The sequence below is a fragment of the Ranitomeya variabilis genome, chromosome 6 (genome assembly GCF_051348905.1).
Source record: "Ranitomeya variabilis isolate aRanVar5 chromosome 6, aRanVar5.hap1, whole genome shotgun sequence".
Taxonomy (NCBI): Eukaryota; Metazoa; Chordata; class Amphibia; order Anura; family Dendrobatidae; genus Ranitomeya; species Ranitomeya variabilis.
The window spans coordinates 366,933,454-366,951,065 of record NC_135237.1 but is presented as its reverse complement, the minus strand read 5'-3'; the positions used below and the strand labels follow the sequence as shown (position 1 = coordinate 366,951,065).

The window sequence follows — 17,612 nt, the reverse complement described above, 5'->3', positions numbered from 1 at the left end:
AGTGTGGCAGAGATGGGTCCCATTCAAAGGTAGTACCTTATACACCTTCTTATACTGCTCCCTCTCTCTTTTCAGGCAGTGAAGTCTGGCCCTAAAAACATTTCCAAGCGCAAGTGTGCTACTTGTAATGTAAAAATGCCGCTAGATTGGGAGAAAAAGCTGTGCCAGCCGTGTACAGACAAAATTGTCCGGGCGGAACACCCTTCATTAATTGAGGAGATCCGCTCCCTGGTTAGGCAGGAGGTTCAGACCTCTCTGGCCACGCTCGCCCCACCTCCACCTCCACCGCCACCACCATCCTCACCTGGTCCATCACTTCCCAAAAAGAGGAAAATCCAGGAGTATTCTGAGTCAGAGTCTGAGGGATCTTATACGTCCTCTTCTGTCAAATGGGAGGATGTGTTACCCCACAAATCTGCGGAAATTAGAAAATATCTTTTTTCCTCTGAATACATTGAGGAATTGGTATCTGCAGTGAGGAACACAATGGGGCTAAAAGAGGAATCAGTTCCTCAGTCTATACAGGACGAACATTTTGGTATACCTACTGAAAAACATCCTGGGTTTCCCGTCCATAAAAGCATAATAGACATGATCAATAGTGAATGGGAATTGCCGGAGAAACGTTTAACAATTCCTCCAGACTTCAAACATTGGTTTCCTCTTGATGAGGACGCAATAAAATGGAACATTCCAAAAATTGATGTTCAGGTGGCTAGAGTGGCTAAAAAAACGGCTTTGCCGTTCGAGGATTCCTCCCAGTTGAAGGACCCCTTAGATAGAAAGATTGAGAGTCTTCTCAAAAAATCCTGGGAGACGTCTACCTCAGCCCTCAGATTCAACATCGCATCCACCTGTGTGGCCCGCTCCCTCTTCCGCTGGATAGAAGAGCTAGAAAATCACATCTCTCAGGGTACCCCGAGAGAAGAGGTTCTGGACTCCCTGCCTATTTTGCACAGAGCGACCGGTTTCCTCGCGGCACCTCACTAGAAACTATCCGGGTAGCGGCCAGGTCCTTGGTCCAGACAAACTCAGCCAGAAGAGCTCTCTGGTTAAAAATGTGGAGCGGAGATGTCACTTCCAAAATAAAACTGTGTTCCATTCCCTTTAAGGGTGACTATGTGTTTGGGCCCTCATTAGATGACATCTTAGAGAAAGCCACAGACAGAAAGAAAACTCTTCCTGAACAGAGGCCTCCCAGGAAGCGTTTTTTTCGAACCTCCCAGTCCCAGCCCTCCCAGGGTAGAGGAAAAGGGAAAACCGGGAGGTGGAGTTATGCTAAGGGGAAGCCTAAAAACATCCTTATTCCCCAGCAAGCTCAACAAGAAAAGCAATGACTCCGATCCGGTGGGGGGGAGGCTTTCGAACTTTGTTCACAGTTGGCAGAATATCTCCAACAGCCCCTGGGTGGTCAGTGTTATACAACAGGGGCTTCTGATAGAGTTCGATGCACCTCCCCCCAGGATCGTAAGAGTCACCTCCCCGTCATCTCGGGAGACTCAGAAACTGATGATGGCTGGAATTCAGGACTTGCTAGACTCGAGAGCTATCTCCCCGGTCCCGGTGAACGAGCAAGGGAAAGGGCACTATTCCCATATCTTCATAATAAAAAAGCCTTCCGGGCAATCTCGGATTATAATAAATCTGAAAGCTCTCAACAAAGTTATAACCTACCGCAAGTTCAAGATGGAGTCCGTAAAAACAGCCATCCCTCTAATAGCTCCTCAATCATATATGGCAACAATAGACCTCAAAGATGCCTATTTCCATATTCCAATGCATCCTCATCACAGAAAATATTTAAGATTTGCGGTCCAATTCAATCAAAAAATCTTACATTTCCAATACAATGTTCTCCCCTTCGGGATCTCCTCAGCCCCAAGGGTGTTTTCCAGAGTTATGGCGGAAGCAGTAGCCCATATCAGGAGCCAAGACATCGCTATAGTGCCATACTTGGACGACCTTCTAATAATTGGTCCTTCCGCCGAAATTCTCAATCAGAGAATTTCCAAAACTCTAAACATTTTACAAAATTTGGGTTGGATACCAAATCTAAAAAAGTCTCAGCTGTCGCCATCAAAGGTGAGGAAATTCCTCGGGGTCCTCTTGGATTCGGAGAATCAGAAATCTTTCCTACCAGAGGAACACCGAATGAACCTGGTTTCCAAAGTCTCAGACTTCAGAAAACAACGTTCTCCGACTCTACGGATCGCAATGTCTCTCCTGGGGTCGATGACGGCCTGTATACAATCAGTCCGGTGGGCTCAGAGCCACTCAAGAGTACTGCAGGCACACATCTTAGGAAACTGGAACGGGAATCCAAATTCCCTGAACAGGAGAGTGTACACTCCTGGGAAGGTAAAGGTCTCGTTAACCTGGTGGGCGACACAATCAAACCTGCTAAAAGGAGTAGACTGGGTACAGGATCCTCTAATCACGGTGACAACGGATGCCAGTCAGAAAGGTTGGGGAGCAGTGGTGTCGCAGATCCCATTCCAGGGTCGCTGGAACCAAAGAGAAAGTTCCAGTTCTTCCAACTCCAGAGAATTGATGGCAGTGGAGAAGGCCCTCCTGGCGGCCAGCAGTCTCATTATAGGTCAACATGTCAGAATTTATTCAGACAATATGACGACTGTTGCGCATCTAAAACACCAGGGAAGTCCAAAGTTCAACCAGCTGAGAGCAATATCAAACAGAATATTTTGCTGGGCAGAGAAACATCTCCTCTCACTATCGGCGATACACCTCAGAGGGTCAGTGAACATTCATGCAGATCTCCTAAGTCGTCACGACTTACATCCAGGAGAGTGGAGCCTGAAGGCGGACATTTTCAGAATGTTGACAGACAGATGGACTTCCCGATATAGACCTTCTAGCATCAAGTCACAATGCACAGGTCGAGAACTACTTCTCCCTGAACCCCAAAGACAGGTCTCAAGGAGTAGACGCCTTCGCTCACACATGGAGGTTTCATCTAGCGTACGCATTCCCTCCAATACCGTTACTGGCGAAGACTCTCCGGAAGATCCGGGACGATCAAGTCCAAACTATCTTAGTAGCGCCGACATGGCCGAAAAGAAGCTGGTACCACCTCATAAAGGAACTGAAGGTGGATGGTCCAGTTTTTCTTCAAGCAGAAGATCTTCTCCGCCAGGGCCCCTTTTATCATCCGGAACCACAAAAGTTCAATCTGGCAGCTTGGCTATTGAAGCCCAGGTTCTAAGGGCTAAAGGCCTTTCGCTGTCGGTAATTTCTACCCTACAGAAATCTAGAAAACCTATCACCAATGCCATATATGGAAGAATTTGGAATAAATTCTCATCGTGGTGTCACCCTCATAATCCTGACCCTTTCCATCCTAATATCTCCCAGAAATTAGATTTTTTACAAAAAGGTTTGGAGTTAGGGCTGAAGCCAAGTACCTTGAAAGTCCAAGTGTCAGCCTTGAGCTCTGTCTTCGATCAAGACCTTGCAAATCATCGGTGGATAAAGAGGTTTATGGTCGCAGCATCAAGGCATTGTCCAAGAAAACAAATTTTTGTACCACCATGGGACTTAAACACAGTTCTAAAGGGCCTTATGGCTCCTCCGTTTGAGCCATTGTCATCTTGTTCCTCGCAACTTCTGTCCTGCAAAGCGGCCTTCTTGGTTGCAATTTCTACTGCAAGACGAGTGGGAGAAATACAAGCCCTTTCAGTTAGAGAGCCTTATCTTACCATAAGAGATGACTCCATCGTGTTCCGGCCTGATCCATGCTTTCTCCCGAAGGTAGTGTCAGAATTTCATCGATCACAGGATATAGTCCTCCCATCGTTCTGTCACAATCCTTCAAATCCGGAAGAACACAGATTTCATACTTTGGATGTACGACGTATAGTGTTGTACTATTTGGAACATACTAAATCGTTCAGGATTGACAAAAATCTCTTCATTCATCTTTCTGGCAAAAACAAGGGCAAGAAGGTAGCGAAGAGTACCATCGCCAACTGGATAAAGAAAGCCATTACTGAAGCATACCTAACTCAGAACATTGCTATTCCTGCGGGCCTAAAAGCTCATTCCACCAGATCTACGTCTGTCTCTTGGGCTGAAAGGGCTGGTGCTTCAACAGAGCAGATTTGCAGGGCAGCAACATGGTCTTCCTTGCACACTTTTACTAAGCATTACAGATTGGACTTCTGGTCCAACCGGGATCTTGCCTTTGGCCGAAAGGTTCTTCAGGCTGTAGTCCCCCCCTAAAATACAGAATTGGTTGGCATTCCTCCTGGTGGCTGTCGTGGAAGGCTACTAGAGAAAATAGAATTATTCTTACCGTTAATTCGGTTTCTAGGAGCCTTCCACGACAGCATTAATTCCCTCCCGATGTTCTTGGATACATTTTTTCTGAGAACCTAAAAGGTAACCGGTGCTATGGGTTCAGTTGTAAGTCACTGGTTAATGGGAGGTGGGAGGGGCTATTAACCTCTCGTGCTTCCTGTCCCCCATTAGGGTATGGAGACAACCTCCTGGTGGCTGTCGTGGAAGGCTCCTAGAAACCGAATTAACGGTAAGAATAATTCTATTTTTTGGGTTTTATTTTTTCCCCTTCTACTGTGGAGATGGACCCAGTCAAGGTCCGTGCCATTCATGACTGGACTCAGCCCACGTCTGTTAAGAGCCTTCAGAAGTTCTTGGGCTTTGCCAATTTTTACCGTCGTTTTATCGCTGGTTTTTCTAGCGTAGTTAAACCTTTGACGGATATGACCAAGAAAGGTTCTGATGTTGCTAATTGGTCTCCTGCGGCCGTGGAGGCCTTTCGGGAGCTGAAGCACCGGTTTACTTCAGCGCCAGTCTTGTGCCAGCCAGATGTCTCTCTTCCCTTCCAGGTTGAAGTTGATGCTTCTGAGATTGGTGCGGGGGCCGTTTTGTCACAGAGAAGCTCTGATGGCTCTGTGATGAAGCCATGTGCTTTCTTTTCCAGAAAATTTTCGCCTGCTGAGCGGAACTATGATGTTGGTAATCGGGAGTTGTTGGCTATGAAGTGGGCATTTGAGGAGTGGCGACATTGGCTCGAGGGAGCTAAGCATCGTGTGGTGGTCTTGACTGATCATAAAAATCTGATTTATCTCGAGTCTGCCAAACGTCTGAATCCTAGACAGGCTCGTTGGTCGTTGTTTTTCTCCCGTTTTGACTTTGTGGTCTCATACCTGCCTGGTTCAAAGAACGTGAAGGCTGATGCGCTTTCTAGGAGTTTTGTGCCTGACTCTCCGGGAGTCTCAGAACCGGCTGGTATTCTCAGAGAGGGAGTGATTTTGTCTGCCATTTCCCCAGATTTGCAACGAGTGCTGCAGAAGTTTCAGGCTGATAGACCTGATCGTTGCCCACCAGAGAGACTGTTTGTCCCTGATAGATGGACCAGCAGAGTTATTTCCGAGGTTCATTCTTCGGTGTTGGCAGGGCACCCTGGGATTTTTGGTACCAGAGATTTGGTGGCTAGGTCCTTTTGGTGGCCTTCCTTGTCGCGGGATGTGCGTTCCTTTGTGCAGTCCTGTGGGATTTGTGCTCGGGCTAAGCCTTGCTGTTCTCGTGCCAGCGGGTTGCTTTTGCCCTTGCCTATCCCGAAGAGGCCTTGGACGCACATTTCCATGGATTTCATTTCGGATCTTCCAGTACCTCAGAGGATGTCTGTCATCTGGGTGGTGTGTGATCGTTTTTCTAAAATGGTCCATTTGGTGCCCTTACCTAAGTTGCCTTCCTCCTCCGATTTGGTTCCTTTGTTCTTTCAGAATGTGGTTCGTTTGCACGGCATCCCTGAGAATATTGTGTCTGACAGAGGATCCCAGTTTGTGTCCAGATTCTGGCGATCCTTTTGTGCTAAGATGGGTATTGACTTGTCGTTCTCATCGGCTTTTCATCCTCAGACTAATGGCCAAACCGAGAGAACTAATCAGAAGTTGGAAACTTATTTAAGATGTTTTGTTTCTGCTGATCAGGATGATTGGGTGACCTTTTTGCCTCTGGCCGAGTTTGCCCTTAATAATAGGGCTAGTTCTGCCACTTTGGTTTCGCCCTTTTTCTGCAATTCTGGTTTTCATCCTCGTTTTTCCTCGGGTCAGGTTGAACCTTCTGACTGTCCTGGGGTGGATTCGGTGGTGGATAGGTTGCAGCAGATTTGGAACCATGTGGTGGACAATTTGAAATTGTCACAGGAGACGGCTCAGCGTTTTGCCAACCGCCGCCGCGGTGTGGGTCCCCGACTTCGTGTTGGGGATTTGGTTTGGTTGTCTTCTCGGCATGTTCCTTTAAAGGTCTCCTCTCCTAAGTTCAAGCCTCGCTTTATCGGTCCTTATAAGATTTTGTTAATCCTTAACCCGGTGTCTTTTCGTTTGGACCTTCCAGCGTCATTTGCTATTCATAATGTGTTCCATAGTTCCTTGTTGCGGCGGTACGTGGTGCCTGTGGTTCCTGCTGTTGAGCCTCCTGCCCCGGTTTTGGTTGAGGGCGAGTTGGAGTACGTAGTAGAGAAGATCTTGGATTCTCGTATCTCTAGACGTCGTCTTCAGTATTTGGTTAAGTGGAAGGGCTATGGTCAGGAGGATAATTCCTGGGTTGTCGCCTCTGATGTTCATGCGGCTGATTTGGTTCATGCCTTTCACGCTGCTCATCCTGATTGCCCTGGGGGTCTTGGTGAGGGTTCGGTGACCACTCCTCAAGGGGGGGGTACTGTTGTGAACTGTGTTTTGGGGCTCCCTCTTGTGGTCACTAATGGTATGGTATGAGTCATGTCTTTCTGCAGGCTTGGACTTCAGCTGTTCCATTAATCTTTGGGTGTTTCCTATATAGTCCTCCTTAGGACTCAGTCTCTTGCCTAGTATCTATGTATTCAGTCCTATTTGGTCTCCTCCTGATTCCTTGCCATCTGTCTCATGCAAGAAAAGCTAAGTCCTGTTTGCATACTTTGGATCATCTGCATTATTAGTGTTTTTTGTTCAGCTTGCTCAAAATGTGATTTTCTAGCTCGCTGGAAGCTCTAGGGTGCTGATATTCTCCCCTCACACCGTCAGTCGGTGTGGGGGTTCTTGATTACTCAGCGTGGATGTTTTTGCAGGGTTTTCTGCTGACCGCATAGTTCACTTTCTATTTTCTGCCTATCTAGATTAGTGGGCCTCACTTTGCTGAATCTAGTTCATCTCTACGTTTGTGTTTTCCTCTTGCCTCACCGTTATTATTTGTTGGGGGCTTTCTATATCTTTGGGGTTAATTTTTCTGGAGGCAAGTGAGGTCTTATTTTCCCTCTAGGGGTAGTCAGTTCTCCGGCTGGCTCGAGACGTCTAGAATCAACGTAGGCACGTTCACCGGCTACTTCTAGTTGTGTGTTAGGATCAGGTATGCGGTTAGCCTAGTTTCCACCTCCCTAGAGCAGTTCTATGTTTTTGCAGACTTAGTCTGAATACCAGTGATTCTCTACCACTAGAATCATAACAGTATGTCTGTGTGTGTAGGTGGAGGAGAAGGCAATGATTGGGTGATAGAGAGAGCAATAATGGGGTGGTGGGGGAGAAAGCAATGATGGAGGTGGTGGAAAGGACAATGATCGGGATGGTGGGGGAGAAGGAAATGATGGAGGTGGTGGAATGGGCAACGATCGTGGTGGTAGGGGAGAAGGCAATGATGGAGGTGGTGGAAAGGACAATGATGTTGGTGGTCGAAAGGGCAAAAATGGGGGTGGTGAGGAGGAGGAAGTCATGGAGTTGGTGGAATGGGCAATGATGGGGTGTGGGGAAAAGGCAATGATGTGGTGGTGGAAAGGACAATGAAGGTGGTGGTGGAAAGGGCAATGATGGGGATAGTGGGGGAGGAGGAAATGATGGAGGTGGTGGAATGGGCAATGATGGGGCGGTGGAAAGAACAATGATGGGTGTGGTGGGGAACGAGGCAATGATGGAGGTTGTGGGGTAGAGGGCAGTGATGAGGTGGTGGGGGAGAAAGCAATGATGGAGGTGGTGGAAAGGGCAGTGATGGGGGTGGTGGAGGAGGAGGAACTGATGGAGGTGGTGGAATGGGCAATGATGGGGTGGTGGGGGAGAAAGCAATGATGGTCGTGGTGGAAAGGGTAATAATGGGGGTGGTGGGGGAGGAGGAACTGATGGAGGTGGTGGAATGGGCAATGATGGGGTGGTGGGGGAGAAACCAATGATGGAGGTGGTGGAAAGGACAATGATGGGGTGGTGGGGGAGAAAACAATGTTGGAGGTGGTGGAATGGGCAATGATGGGGTGGTGGGGAAAAAGCAATGATGCCGTCCCTTTTTATATAGCTTCCTCTGCTGTTATGTACAGTACTGTCTTTTACATAGTGTATTCTTGTTATTTTTGTCATTCACAGAACCCTCTTTTATTACATTGTCCCCTCTCTTGTTTGATATAAAATGACTGCTGATGGAAGAGCCGGTGACCAGACTACCAGTCCATCAGCTCCTCCATTAGAAAAGAAGCTTCCCCATGCTCCATCAGCCATCATTGCATTATACAGCTAACAAGACAGGATGGTATGCAATAAAAAACAGGGCTCTATATAATCCAATATATAAGAGACGGTGCTGTACATAACAAGAGAGGGCACTGTATTATTATTATTTATTTATATAGCACCATTAATTTCATAGTGCTGTACATGAGAAAAGGGGTTACCTACAGAGTTATAGATAACGTTTACAGTAAACAAATTTACAATGACAGACTGGTGCAGAGTGGAGAGGACCCAGTCCTTGCGGACTTATATTCTACTGTATAATAAGGGACGGCAACATACATAATAAAGGAGACTATGTAATATATATACAGCACATGTATGTGTGTGTGGCTACATATATATTGTGATGCAGTGTCCCCTGTAACAGGTAGGGGGCGCTGCATGGTCTCCCCGGTATGTGCACGGAGGCGTATTGAGGCCGTGAGAATCGACCTGCAGTGATGTCAGGATCACGTGACCAGCCCAGGTGATCCATTACTGTGGGTGTGCTTACGGGTACATAATGTGGCCAGGGCGTGGGTCACATGGTTCCTGTGTGGTTCCAGTGTTTGGATCTGTTAGGTCCAAGTGCAAGGTCCTGGAAGCCTGTGTTGGAAGACCTGTGAGGAGGCTTCCTGGAAAGCACATGGTTTGGACCTGGTGGCCTGTGGTGTTGGACTAAGTCCTGAATAGCACCCAGACAGGCCACATGCCTCTGTGTTGAACGGTCCCAGGTGGGATGGACGTTCTGAAGACCACAGTGTGATCCTGGTCCTGGACAGTCTGTGTGAGAAGCTCCGGTGAGTGGAGTCTTCTTGGAGCACCTGAGAGACTGTGGACCTGGATGATCGGTGTTGGGGAAGCTACCGGCCTTCGGTGGCTCTGGACTGACTGATGTGTGCCGGCCAGGCAAGTTGGTGAACCCCGTAAGGCAGTTTCCCCAGGAGAGAGGACTGACAAGGAGTCAGCAGATGGAGCAGGAGCTCCTATAAGGTACCTCCATAAACTATTGGTGCTTGTAACCTGAACTGTGTGGTAACCCACGGCAACTGGTCAGTGAGGACCAGCGTGTTTTGTTGCCACAGAATAAGGGCCTGAAACTTGAAGTGATGTCCTGGTTCAGTATGTAAATGGACTGCTCGTGGTATGGTTTATGAGGCATAATAAACCGTATGGACTGTTTTGTTTTAAAAACCCTTGCCCGTGTGCTGAATATCGCGGCCAAGCGAGTGTCCCCCAACACACTCAGTAGGAATAGTCTTACAATATATATATATATATATATATATATATATATATATATATATATATATATATATATATATCTAATATATGTAGCTTTGTCGCCATAAAAGGAGGGGAGCCCATACACCTTTCTTGCCATAGGGCTCTAAGCTGTCAGTGTCCGCCCTTGATGCCAGGCTATATTTCACACATTGCTGAAGATTGCATCAACCAGAGAGCAGGTTCACATGAGGTCAAGCACCACCGCGTAGACTTTCCCATAATTTTTTTCAGCTGTCATATCACATTGTTTAGGGCAGCCAATCAGGAAGGACTATCAGAGCCACTATAAAATGAGGCAGGGAAAGCATCATCCATTTTAAAGTTTTACAGGAATAATAGGTCAGTGTGCACAGCTCATCATTAGAGGTAAGCGGAGAAATGCCTAAAACAGTGGAGAACTACTGTAAACAGAGTGTGGTATACTACTGCAGCACTGAAGAGCATAGAAAATGGGAGTGGTAGTCTGTGAATAATAATACATAGTAATAATACATAGATTGAAGTGATAGGGGGACATGGAGATAGAGATAGGAGACGTGCAAGAGCTGCAGCTTGTGTTCATATGAATTGATCTGTGATATACTCCAGCAGGGAACCTTTTCCAGCTGTTTGAATTTAATTACGCCAATTTCTTTAATTATTTTCCTACTTATAAAAAATATTGAAACTAATGCTAGTCTAAGAAAGTGTGCTTCCTGGCTGGTGAAACAAACAAATCATAAGCAACATCTTTTTGCATTTCTTTTTGTAAAGGCTTTCTTTTTTTCTTTAAATGAAATGGTCTACTTCACAAAGTCTCTGTGTTGCACAAACTGGACATTATTTTTACACTAATGTTTGAATAGTTCCATTTTGCACTCATACATGCCACACCTATGTAGCATTTTTTGGTCCAATTCTTTCCAGGACATAGGGGTATGTGTGTATATTGAAACAATCTTTGAAAATGAACACGTCATTTTTCTGTATACATGTTTTACTTGTCAAATTTTGCAATCGTGAACCCCCATAACAGTTCTGCTGGCTGTTACCACATTTTCCTTTCTGGGTGTGTACCTATCTGCCAACACATTTTTTTTTTTCGTTACAGCCTTTTAGTCAAAGGGAGAACTAAAAAATTAAATATATATAAAAGTTGATAATTTACTTATCTGTTTTACTAGTGGAAGTTTAGCGCCTGGACAAACCGCAACAATTCTGTGGGTTGTTACCACATTTTTCTTTTCATGCCTATATCTACAAAGCAATGTAGCATTCTTGACTAAAATTTTATTAATAGGTAGAAATAGTGTTTAAGTAAAAATAAATGAAAAAATATTTTTACATTATACTTTACTTTGTTATACCTGTTTTACAAGTCCAATTTGGCAACCGATCATTCCACAACTATATTGCAGATTGTTGCCCCATTTGGTATCGATGTACTTACCTGGTAATTGTTGTGTTCGCTGTCCATTTTGGGCAGAGGAACTTAGTTTTCAAACATCTAAAAATCTCACACTAAATTGAGGCATTTAACTGTGGAGATCTATCTTGGCACATCTGTTTAAGTTGGTAAACTGCAGACACATACATGCCACAATGATACTACAGGCAGGCTCTTGTTGCATTAGCCTTTTAGGCTGCCCTTCCTAGCATTTCTGGTTGACACCTACTGGCATTGTTGGCACCAGCTGTCCCGGTAGTATTAAAAAAATCCATTGTGACTTGTGATAGTACAAGTTACAATGAATTTTTTTTCTGCTGACAAGTTTACTAGTGGGGAGAAAGTGGTACATTGCTCACCTCAGTCACAGTAGGATGATGGTACCTCTGACAGTGACATAGTTTGAGTCAGTGTTCTGCTTAGTCAACTTTATCTGCCATCATGAAAGTTAACATTTTCCATAGCGGACTTTTAATTCCATCAATGGTCAATAAATAAATAGATAAATACAGCCCATTGCGCTGATGGAGGAGAATGTGACCAGACCAGTCCATCAGTCTCCTCCAATAGAAAAACACCTCACATGCGAAAGACGGTTTTCTATTGGAGGAGGCTGATAAACTGGTCTCATCCTTCATCAGCAGCCATTGGATGGACAGAATTCCTGGTTGGCTTTTGAGAAAATCTGCAAGAGAAAGAGGTGAATGTTTAATGTTGTAATGTGCAATTTTCTATTTCTGTTATTCTAGGACTTGTAGTCTCATTTTCCCAGTGTATACACACGTGGTCAAAATTTGTTGTACCCATCATTTAATGACAGAAAACCCCACAATGGTCACAGAAATAGCGTGAATCTGACAAAAGTAATAATAAATTAAAAATCTATGAAAATGAACAAATGAAAGTAAGACATTGCTTTTCGACCATGCTTCCACAGAGTTTAAAAAAAAACCTCATGTAATAGGCCTGGACAGATATAATGGCACCCTAGAAAATAATGTGTAACAAAAGGGACATTTTAAATCACAGTGTGTCCACTAATTAGCATCACAGGTGTCTACAATCTTGGAATCGGTGAGTGGGCCTACTGTATATGTAGGGCTACAGATACTCACTAAGCTGTTTGGTGACATGGTGTGTTTCACACTCAACAGGTACCAGAGGAAGCGAAGGAAAGAGTTGTCTCAGGAGATTAGAAAGAAAATTATAGACAGACATGATGTTCCTGTTTCTACAGTTGCACATATTATTCAGAAATTTAAGATCCATGGGTAGGAGCCAACCGTCAAAGAGACGGATAATACAAATGGTGACTAAAGAGCCCAGAAAAACTTCTAAACAGATTAAAAGTGAACTTCAAACTCAAGGAACATCCGTGTCAGATCACACCATTTGTTGTTGTCTGAGCCAAAGTGGACTTCATGGGAGACGACCAAGGAGGACACCATTGTAAAAAAAAAAAATCACAATAAAAAAGCCAGACTGGAATTTGCAAAACTTCATGTTGACAAGCCACAAATCTTCTGGGAGAATGTCCTATGGACAGACGAGACAAGAATGGAACTTCCTGGCAAGGCACATAAGCTCTATGTTCACAGACGGAAAAAAGAAGCATATCAAGAAAAGAACACTGTCCCTACTGTGAAACATGGAGGAGGCTCTGTTATGTTCTGGGGCTGCTTTGCTGCATTTGGCACAGGGTGTCTAGAATCTGTGCAGGGTACAATGAAATCTCAAGACTATCAAGGGATTCTAGAGAGAAATGTGCTGCCCAGTGTCAGAAAGCTTGGTCTCAGTCACAGGACATGGGTCTTGCAACAGGATAATGACCCAAAACACACAACTAAAAACACCCAAGAATGGCTAAGAGGAAAACATTGGACTATTCTGGAGTAGCCTTCTATGAGCTCTGACCTAAATCCTATTGAGCATCTTTGGAAAAAGCTGAAACACGCCGTCTGGAAAAGGCAGCCTTCAAACACAAGACAACTGGAGCAGTTTGCTCTTGAGGAGTGGGCCAAAATACCTGTGGAGAGGTGCTGAAGTACCATTGACAGTTACAGGAATCATTTGATTGCAGTGATTGCCTCAAAAGGTTGTGCAACAAAATATTAAGTTAAGGGTACCATCATTTCTGTCCAGGCCTATTTCATGAGTTTATTTTTTTCACAATTATGTGGAAGCATGGTTGAAAAGCAATGTCTGACTTTCATTTGTTTATTTTCATAGATTTTTAATTTATTATTACTTTTGTCAGATTCAAGTTATTATTGTGGCCATTGTGGGTTTTTCTCTCATTAAACGAGGGGTACCAACAATTTTGACCACATGTTTAATACTTATTTTTAGGTTTTTAATGTAATTGATATAAATTATAAAAAACAATTTCATATATTTTCTTTGTCCCCCTGCGTCTCTTCTTTCAGCTCCCAAAGGCAAAATTTGTTGCTGGAGGGACAAGTCCAGCACTTCATTCAAACAGGCAGAACAAGAGCACAAAGTTTATTCAGAGCTAAATTAGCAAGCATAGAAAGCAGCCAATGTCCATTGTGAAAGTTGAACATATTTGTAATGCTTTTATACTGTTTTCTTTTGTATGACTTACTGCATTTACTGTTTGGAGAGGACACCAAGGACAATTTTTATGAGATATTTCTCACACAGCCCTAGTAGTTGTTTACTCCACAATGTTATATGAATTGGTCTTTTTGACCTTATGTACACTGGTAAGTCAGAATTTGCTGCTAAATGACACAAACAGCCTATGCAAAATTGTAAATAATTATATATATTGCTCTTTTATTGTTTAGTCATTGAAAAAGATGAAGAAGATGGTATTTCACTTGTTGAATTATATCCACCAAATCCTTGGGATGCTGACCCAAAAACTAAAATAGATTTAGAAATTGGGGAACTTCAGGTACAGTATCATGGTACAGTACAGGAAAACTTGTTTTTCAAGGTCAGACAGACATAACGTGTTCTGCAGATCCCAGTGTGTTTTAGGTTTGCCAACTTTTGAGCCATTTCTTTTACTTAAATACATGTACTGTAGTTTGGGCTAAAAAAATCATTTTTTGTAATTGGGTTCATTACAAAATTTTGTACCATTTTGCTTCCACAGGCTTTTCCTTTCATCAAATATTAATGTGATCTGTAGAAATAAGTCTGCTGAAAGGAGATCACCGTAGATAGATAAGACAGAGTTTAAAAAAACCCATTGGACTGTCAGAATGAGATCCCTGATGGATGCTCCGCTAAAGATTGGCCACTTTCTCACAAACTGTCCAACACTCATGTCTATACAATGGTTGCTGGTAGAGGATCAAGTGACCAGACCTGTCCATCAGCCTTCTCCAGTAATAACATACTATAATTTTCTATCTGAGGAGACTGATGACCAGGTCCAGCCATGTTCTCCTCCATTAGCAGCCATTGCTTAGACAGAAGCAGAATAGTGCAACATTTCTAATGAAACCCAATTTACAAAATAATTTATGACCACAGATTGCATTAAAAGGGCAGTCCGAAGTACAAATTTAATTTCATCCTATATCCCTAATCTTAACTTTAATGCCATAATCTAAACTATTTTCTAACATACTTGAATTAAAAATTCTCTACACTATCTAACTGCTTTTCTTTTTTTTTAGCTATGTGCTTTTTGATGATGCTTTGGTTGCATGCTGAGATACTCAAACGAAGCTTTATCAGGAGACAGAGGCAGAGGCTGTAGTCACTGCCACAGCTTCTGCCCCATCCCTGAAATGATGCATGACCTTCCTTTCAGGGGCTGGGCTAGTCCCTGCGAGATGTGCACAATGACAGCACACTGGGTTACTGGCTCAGATCAGCAGTAAAGAGCCAGGCAACAGAACGCATTGTCAGAATACCCGACGCGCAAGGCAAAAAAAAAGAAAAGAATTTAGATAGTGAGGGAAGGATAGGCAATTTTTAATCAAAGTATATTAGAAAATTAAAGTAAACCTACAAGTAAAGGAAGCTAATGCCACTTCAAATTTAAACAAATCTTTTTAGCTAAAAGGGGGAATTAACTAATAGAATGCTACTCTCCCAGGTTATGCAAGATATCGGTTCCAGCACAATTGCCCAAATAAGGATTTTACACCATAATGCAGAGGAATAGTTAATCAATACATTGCTGCAAATTATTTCACATAAATCCACTTGGTTAGCACAGATTCAAAACAGGGGGAGCACCAAAAATATTTTTACAACAAAGTAATATAGCCCGAACTGAGGTAAATTTACATATTCAGGTTCTACACCTTCAATATAAACTTATGTAAAGTGCCTAGTGCATACAGTACAGTGTTTTAATATCGTTATCAAATTACACATTATAGGCAGTGTTCAACATCTCAAGGCAAATACATGATTGAAAATGTCCTAATTGATTCAAATCATAATATAATAAGGCTAGTAGAAGTTCAAAAATTAGTATGACTTATCATGTGGATTGATTGCATGTATGAAGGATATAAAGGTGCTCAATGCTTATAGTACAATCAATGCTGCACAAAAGTGTGTGACACGGGTATATATACAAAAAATGTAATAGGCGCAATGTTCAATGCCTCCAAATGTAAGTAGTTAAGAAGTAAAATATATCCACTTGACTTCAATAAGGTAATATCACTAAATAAAGAATTACCTAACACAATATAGGACAGTATTTCAGCAGGACAAACACATCGATAACATACTGAAATAATATGCTGATTAAAATGTAGCACAGTAGGCATATATAGAGGAAGGAATATACAACTTGACAATGCAGTGCAGAGCCCCAAAGCGAGTTTCGCTTATAGCTTCTTCCTGTTGGATAAGTGCGCTAAATAGACAAAGATGTGGTCTTTTTATACATGGGAAAATCAGTATTGGTTTTCCTACTGTATGTATAAAAAGACGGCATCTTTGTTTATTATTATTATTATATTATTATTCAAATCAATTAGGACATTTTCAATCATGTATTTGCCTTGAGATTTTGAACACTACCCATAATGTACACATTTTGGTTATGCACTCGTGTTTGATACCAATATTTTATCACTGTACTGTATGCACTGTGCACTTTACATAGGTTTATATGAAGCTTTTAGGACCTGAATATATACAGTATGTAACTTTACCTCTGTGGGGGCTATATCACTTCGATCAGAAACATATTTTGCTACTCCCCATGTTTTAAATCTGTGCTAACCAAGTGGATTTATCTGAAATAATTTGCAGCAATGTATTTATTAACTATCTATTCCTCTATATTATAGTGTCAAATCCTACTTTGGGCAGTGTAGCATTCTCTTCATTAATTCCACTTTACTTATTGTGAGATGTTTATTTATGTGTTGTGATGCAGTGACCAGTGTTATATGCGATGGTCGCTATGTGTCTCACAGGATGTGCAGAAAAGCATATGGAGACCGTAGGAGTGCATTGCTGTCACAGGCATAGCTGTGATTGCAATGCAGAATAAAAGTGAGTGTTGACTTTGGGCAAGCTATTTTTCCAAGATGGTTGAGCGGTATACAGCCACCCAGGACATTATAGGGGACACTGCTCCACTCCGGCTGTTACGTAAGGTCCCGCCAGCTCAAGAGCCTGGGAAAAGTCCACGAACCTCCACTGAGGCCAATCCGGACCAAGCCTATACTGAGGGGGTATCCCAAAAGGAAAGTGACATCAGACCCGTGTCCCCTAAATCAGCCCCAAGGTCCCCTCATGTTGCAGATATTAAGTGTTGACGGTGCTAAGGGCCTGAACATGTGGCTGCCCTAACAACTGAGCCCATGGACTGCAGGTATATTCGCCGAGTGTCTATGTACACCAAGCCCGTCTGCACCGCAACTACAGGCAACGCTGGCAGCGAGCCACAACTGTGCCAGGTACTCATCAACGGGTACCAGACGGAGGCTCTCTTGGACTCGGGGAGCTTAGTGACTCTGGTCTATGGGTCTCTTGTTGCTGGGGACAACCCCAGTAGATGTAACATGGGGGTAATATGTATCCATGGTGAACTCCGAGAGTACACAACCGCCAAGGTTACTTTTTCCACACTGTGTGGAGAAATCAATCTTATGGTGGAAGTGGTGGAAACCCTTCCATATGGGACTGTGGTGGGAAGAGACTTGTCCCTATTCTGGTCCCTGTGGAAGATCTGGGTTAAGCCTCCCAACATAAATGCTATTCCGGGAGCGGAACCGGAAGATCCCAAGTCATGGATACCTGTCGTAGGGGTCGCCAACCTAAGGACAGAGGGTATCCCTGATAGGTTTCCCCTAGAGGTATTGACAAGAGAGGTCGAGGAGACCCCACCGATCCCCAAGCTGGAAGTGTCCACTGGTAAATTCGGGATAGCTCAGCCCCAGGATCCCACCCTGGGCCGG

The 17,612-nt window shown here is 43.7% G+C and overlaps 1 protein-coding gene across 1 annotated transcript in view; it reads left to right on the top strand.

Moving 5' to 3' along the window:
* Positions 1–17,612, top strand: part of LOC143782505 (cytidine monophosphate-N-acetylneuraminic acid hydroxylase-like) — a 357,809-nt gene that overhangs the window by 142,132 nt on the left and 198,065 nt on the right. The window contains exon 4 of the mRNA XM_077270001.1: positions 14,013–14,122. Within this exon, the coding sequence (XP_077126116.1) occupies positions 14,013–14,122 (110 nt within the window). The remainder of the gene's footprint in view (positions 1–14,012; positions 14,123–17,612) is intronic.